At 42.7% G+C, this 6,215-nt stretch overlaps 1 protein-coding gene across 1 annotated transcript in view; it reads right to left on the bottom strand.

Moving 5' to 3' along the window:
- Positions 1-6,002, bottom strand: part of LOC106810676 (cyclic nucleotide-gated channel rod photoreceptor subunit alpha-like) — an 85,708-nt gene extending 79,706 nt beyond the window's left edge. The window contains exon 1 of the mRNA XM_014814105.1: positions 4,634-6,002. Within this exon, the coding sequence (XP_014669591.1) occupies positions 4,634-6,002 (1,369 nt within the window). The remainder of the gene's footprint in view (positions 1-4,633) is intronic.
- Between the last annotated feature and the right edge of the window lie 213 nt (positions 6,003-6,215).

Raw genomic sequence — 6,215 nt, 5'->3', positions numbered from 1 at the left:
CCGCCTTCGGTCCGGTCCTAGCAGACACACACACACACACGCGCGCGCGCGCGCACACACACACACACACACACACACACACATATTTAAGGAATACGACCATTATCATTTTTCGTAAGTGGATAGACGGTCACAAGACGTCTGTGAGTTGAAATTTTGAACGATGTTTTAAAAGGCTTTACGACGAGTTACCCCTCAAATGAGGTTGCTCAGTGGAAAATTGTGTTTAATTGGCATACGATTGTTTTGAGCAAGACGATTAGCTCCTACACTCACCTATGTCTTTGCTATACTTTTTATAAAATAGGCCTACTATAGTTACTTAGCAGCCTTAAGCACATGTTTTTTATTCATTGTGGAAATATCATTATATATATATATATTTATATATATACTATAATGTGAGAATAAGGTTCAACTATGCACTGTTTGGAATTATGCATTTACGAAAGTTACAAAGCAAGAAACAAAAGAATATAGTCTCTGTTGCTAATAATAAAGCGAGCTCGATGTATTCAATGGCTGAGTTAGTATTTTATATGTTTTTGCTAGTCATATTATTCTCTTTACATGTATATACTTGTTTACTAGCGACTTTTCTGTCGTGTATCAGCGTACTAGTGCCCGTCTTTAAAAAGTTAGGCATGTTCACAGTTACATCATGTGAAGCAAACAAATCTTGCATATTCATGCCATTGTCCACCATAAGACCATCTCCGCGGTCACGCGTGAATATCAATCCACTCTGTTCAACAAACTGTCTGTCACTAGTTGAGCCCCATAAACCTCGGGTACATTGTGTACTTAACCCACGTGGACTACCCCACCATAAGCGTCATTGCATTTCTGTTTTTGTATGAGGAAAATGTTGATTGCTGTGCAATTGGACAGTTTGGTTAATAAATTGGGCACTCCGTGTCATCTAGAATAATTCTTGTGGATTGAAATTTTTTCTTGAAGTCATATCCCAGCGGGCAAAAAACGTTGAAACAACATTGAAACAACGTCGACAATCAACGTTGAAACGACGTTGAAAAATGTCTGGATTTGCAATTTGATTCAATGTCAAAATGTCAACGTTATTTTAACGTTTGACTAGGTACTATACTACTACAACTATTATTATTATTACTACTACTACTGCTGCTACTGCTACAGTCTGTTACTGCGACTGCTACTGCTCCTGCTACGGCTACTGCTACTGCTACTGCTACTAATACTACTACTACTACTATTAATAATAATAATGATAATAATAATAAGAAGAATAAGAAGAAAAAGAAGACGAAGAAAAAGAAGAAGAAGAAGAAGAAGAAGAAGAATACTGGCGCATCATATGAACAGCATCTCTTAAACCTAACCAAAATAAACAAAAAAATTTCAGCTTTTTGGCGGATTCTAAATATAATGAGCTCTCATAACATTTGTATTCTTTACCGAATTGAGCGTAATATCGAGGCGTAATATGTTAATAGCACACACCAACATTATTTTCGGCTTCCAGTGATCACGTCGAATTGCGTGGAGCCACATTTGGAACAGCACAGAACTACGTTGACCAATAATGCCCGCCTATGATACAGCACTCGGAAATACAACATAGCGTCATTGCGTCAAGTGACGCAGGCATAGAGACCGGTCCGCCGTTTTTCAGTGTGAAATATGACCCGGTTACCTGCGAGAAATATGCCTCATAACATATGAAACCGGGTGTCTTGCGCAGCGGTGTATCTCTAAAATGCAAGCATGAGATAATGGCATAAATTGTGCTTTTACATTTACAACATCGAAATCCTAGTACGGCTTATCGCTTGAGTCGAACTATAGATTTTTCAGTCGGGCACGTTATTGATATGCGTTCGATGACTTACGAATTTCAATCGCGATGAGAATTCGGTAAACGCGCTGAGTTTGTTTGCTATATACATGACAAGCAAGTGCTATAGTGCGTCTCCGCTGCATCAATGTGATTCGAGGTCGTAATCCGATGACTGATGCGGGAGGCGATTGAGACAGACGCTAGTTTGCCCTGACAATTACGATAAAGCAGCAGTTTTTCCTGTTTTGCCCATCAATGAAATGCCTTTAAAGCAACATTTCTACACGGCTTTACTACCGTTCTCGTATTTTATCGACCATTCTGATACTTACTAGTGGGTACCCTTGCGTAACACCAAGTGTAACATATTTTAGAACGCTCACACATCAGTATTTGCTCGAATATGTGCACCGTTCTGCATTTCAACGTAGATTTTATTACATAATATGTATATAATGTCTATATGTATATTATGTATATAATGTATAATAATAAGTATTATTATGTCAATATTACTAACACGCGATTCTGGCTCTCACGACATGCCATCTACCGGTATACCCAGTATCAGCACCATGTTACTTTTGTCTAAATGATTAGAGATACCACCCAGTTGGTACACGATGTCTTTTAGACGTCTCGTATTCGTCGTTTCTTGGTTATGGAAGCGACGTCTTCAAATGAAGTGAAAACGATGTTTTTATTAGACGTCTTTCCATTGATGTATTAATAATGTTTCAGTATTGACGACTACCCGACGTCTTCGCATTGATAACATAAAATCACTTTAGAGAATTGACATCTATTAAACTTATTTTATTTACATTTAAACTATCAGCAGGAATTTGCTGTCTTTATAGGATTTGAGCGATATAGATATGTCATCTATCAAAATAATAATTATAATAATAATAATAATAATAATAATAATAATAATAATATGTGTAACGCCACTGAATGTGCTGCGCTTTCGCTAGGGCTTCTCTCACGATTCACATGTATATCAATTATGAGTGCTTCTAGATAGGACCTCTATCTTCTCTATAGCCGATATCCTGCGATCCGCTACTGACTGAAGCTGTGCCATAAAGGATCTTAGTCAGCTAATGTGGTTCACTATCGCACAGGAAGAATCTCTCTCTCGCGCGCGTTCTCTCTCTCTCTCTCTCTCTCTCTCTCTCTCTCTCTCGCTCTCTCTCTCTCTCTCTCTCTCGCTCTCTCTCTCTCTCTCTCTCTCTCTCTCTCTCTCTCTCGCTCTCTCTCTCTCTCTCTCTCTTTTGCTCTCTTGCTCTCGCTCTCTCTCTTGCTGTCTCTCTCTCGCGCTCTCTCTCTCTCTCGCGCTCTCTCTCCTCTCTCCCTCTCTCTCGCGCGCTCTCTCTATCGCTCTCTCTTTATGTTTCGCTCATCGTCGCATAAATTTCGCTTGGCCATCGAGTGATCCCATCCACATTCTTGATTCTCTCCGGAACTCGCCCTACCTGTTTCCCCCCTTTTTACACGCTCTCGTTCAATCTATCTATCTGTCTTTCGTTCTTTCTCCCTATGTCCCTCTCACCCTTTCTCTTTTTTTTTCTCACTATCTCTCTCTCTCTCGCGCGCGCTCTCTCTCTCTCTCTCTCTCTCTCTCTCTCTCTCTCTCTCTTTCTGCTCTCTTCTCTCTGTCTCTCTATACTTATACCCGTACTTACCAACCGACCGACCAACGACCGACCGAACGACCGACCGATTGATCGACCAATCTTTCCATCTTTCCACTGTCTTCTCCTCTTCACTTCCTCTTTCAATCGCTCTCTCCATATCAAGTCCCTATTACACCCAATTTTCCATGCCTTCTATAGGCGCATACCCCGATTTCCGCACACATTATTACTGATTTATTTTATCCAATTATTTTACGACGTATTCGTGGCAAATTTGTTTTGCATATTTTTGGATTACAAACGCACACATATTCAGCAGCTGTTTCGTGTTGGTGTACATTACGGGGAAATAGCAGCACGTGGATTCGTTACAACAACATTCAATTTTCAAATGCAACGCTATCGTGCAGTAATTAGTACTCGGTTGCGCAAACTTCATTGTTCTGTCGCATACCATTTTGGTGTACCTCAACTGAAAAGCAATATATAGGCGCAAGCCACGCCACCAACAAAAAGGTCATGGTAAGATTCTGTCGGGTTAATGACATAGGCGGGGAGTCGCTTGCTGCGATGCTCTTGTGAAGGGCTCGTCTACAGTCACGACGCGCTCAACGGCATCCTAGCATGAAAGACATCAATCTCTAAGCAGTTATCAAGTCCTGCCTTTGCAGCGAGTCTTTCTGAAACTATCGCGTTGTGTGGCCGCGTATTGTGCGTGGCGTTTGCTGCCGCGGCATTATTGATTTTGTCCGACGGTTTTGCCACTATTTTTATTGTCGCGCGAACAGCTTTTTCGCTTAAATTTTCACAATGACAAGTTCAACATTTTGCGGACATTTTGAATTCGAATGACGTTCGTTTGATTACGTATTCAATGTTTCAATAGTTTATGATTAAACCGTTGCTTTATCGTTTACTGAGAAATGCATTGAGAGTGGCTCGTCAGACGTAGGGACGGGGAAATTTTCAGATCTCCTCTAGCACTCTTGGTACACTTGATGACGGCGTGTGTTATACATATATATATATATATATATATATATATATATATACAAACGTCCATGAACGCTCGAGAGCAACGAATATCATGGCTCTTAGTTGCTCTTTATAAGTAGCATACTTCATGGTCTACACGTGTTTAACTAATTAAGAGTTTGTAAAGAAATTCACCTACCTTGGAATTCCTTTCGGGCAGTACTTATATTAGTGACGATGTTCGCAACGTGTCCTAACACGGTGGCAAACAATAGTAAGCTGGCGATTGTTTCCATTATGCAGAACAAATATTCCACATTAGTCCTGGGCTTTGGCAGATCGCCAATCATTGTCAGCGTCACCGTACTCCAATAAAAAGAATGCAGGTAGTTGCGTAACTTGTCGTCCTTGTCGAACGGATTGTTCCACGCACGGCTGCCACTTCCGATCTTTTGTGATATTATGTAATATAAACAGGCATTCCAGTGAAAAATCACGAGCAAATAATGAATGAGACCGATAGCACGGAAGCTGTTTGGGTAATTGGTGTGCCTCTCAGTACGATCGAGCATCTCCCAGAAGCGATAGATCTTAACGAGTCTAAAACAGCGCAGTATAGTATTGAAGCCTATAGAAAGATACAGGAATTCCAGCGGTAACAGACACAGGCAGTCAATGTAAAATCGCGTGCAGTTCATGTAGTGTTGGCGCAGTTTCACCGGGTCCGTCTGGAGAACGCCGTCCTCTAGGTAACCGGTGCGAAATCCGACTCCGACATCGAGTATATAAATGACGTCTGCCAAGTAGTCCAGCGAAAACCACATTACCATTGTCTCGTTCGATATTTCGTCGAACGAGAACCTGTAGATTAGCACCCAGAAATTGTACAAGAATGCGACGCTAACTATTATAGACCAGTAGTAGCAGAGACGGCCGGACGGGTCGAAAACAAAGGTCATGTTGCAGCCCAGGTGCTTATGACTGCCCTGGATCGACATCTCCCATTTCCCACACTTTTCCGGTATTTTTCTCCTCCGTTGGTAATTTTTTTGTTGCGTTATTTCGCCATCTGAACACATCGCTGCCTTATTCACGTAGGACTGATCTTCCTTGGAGAGCGACTTTCCATGTTTCCCATTGTCGACGTGTATCGCACTGCTACACGCATCCAGAAGGCTCGTCCGCGAGCTACTCGAATTGATGGTGCCCTTTGGGCTCCGCATGCTGGCTGTAGATGAGTAGGTGGGCGACGGAATATTTATCCTGGTCCCACTTGAACTGAGCCTCTCGCCGATAAGTCGCGTGCGATCATCGATGATGGCTAGGTTTACGGGGATTAGTTTCGGTCCATTGGCTGTCACCGGTGAGTGGCGACCTTCAGTGAGCTCGGTTGTTGATATCGCGCATTCGACCGGCCGGCCGAGGCTGTCCATGCTACCGCCTCCTATCACTGATATCTCATCCAGTTCAGCCTCCTCAAGTCTGTCCTCCCGCTCCGTGCATGGCATGTACTTTACTATTTTGCCGCTGTCTTTAGCGCACCCTAGTCGGCCGAGATGCGAGGCCATCTTTCGTGGTTATTATGGCACCTGAAGCGGAGCGTTAAGCAGGAGCCCTGCGGTGGGGGTTGTCACCCAGGTTACCACATTTAGGAGCCAACGCAGTATTTTCGAAGCTTCTAATACATGTCGCTGATGAACAGTCGCCGACCATAGCCCTATACTGTACCCAGGCACACGCACGCGCGCGCACACACACACATACGCACGCACACACATGCA

This window comes from Priapulus caudatus, unplaced genomic scaffold, assembly GCF_000485595.1.
Source record: "Priapulus caudatus unplaced genomic scaffold, Priapulus_caudatus-5.0.1 Scaffold462, whole genome shotgun sequence".
Taxonomy (NCBI): Eukaryota; Metazoa; Priapulida; class Priapulimorpha; order Priapulimorphida; family Priapulidae; genus Priapulus; species Priapulus caudatus.
Note: the sequence above shows the minus strand (reverse complement) of the source record. Positions and strands in the feature narration are given on the sequence as shown.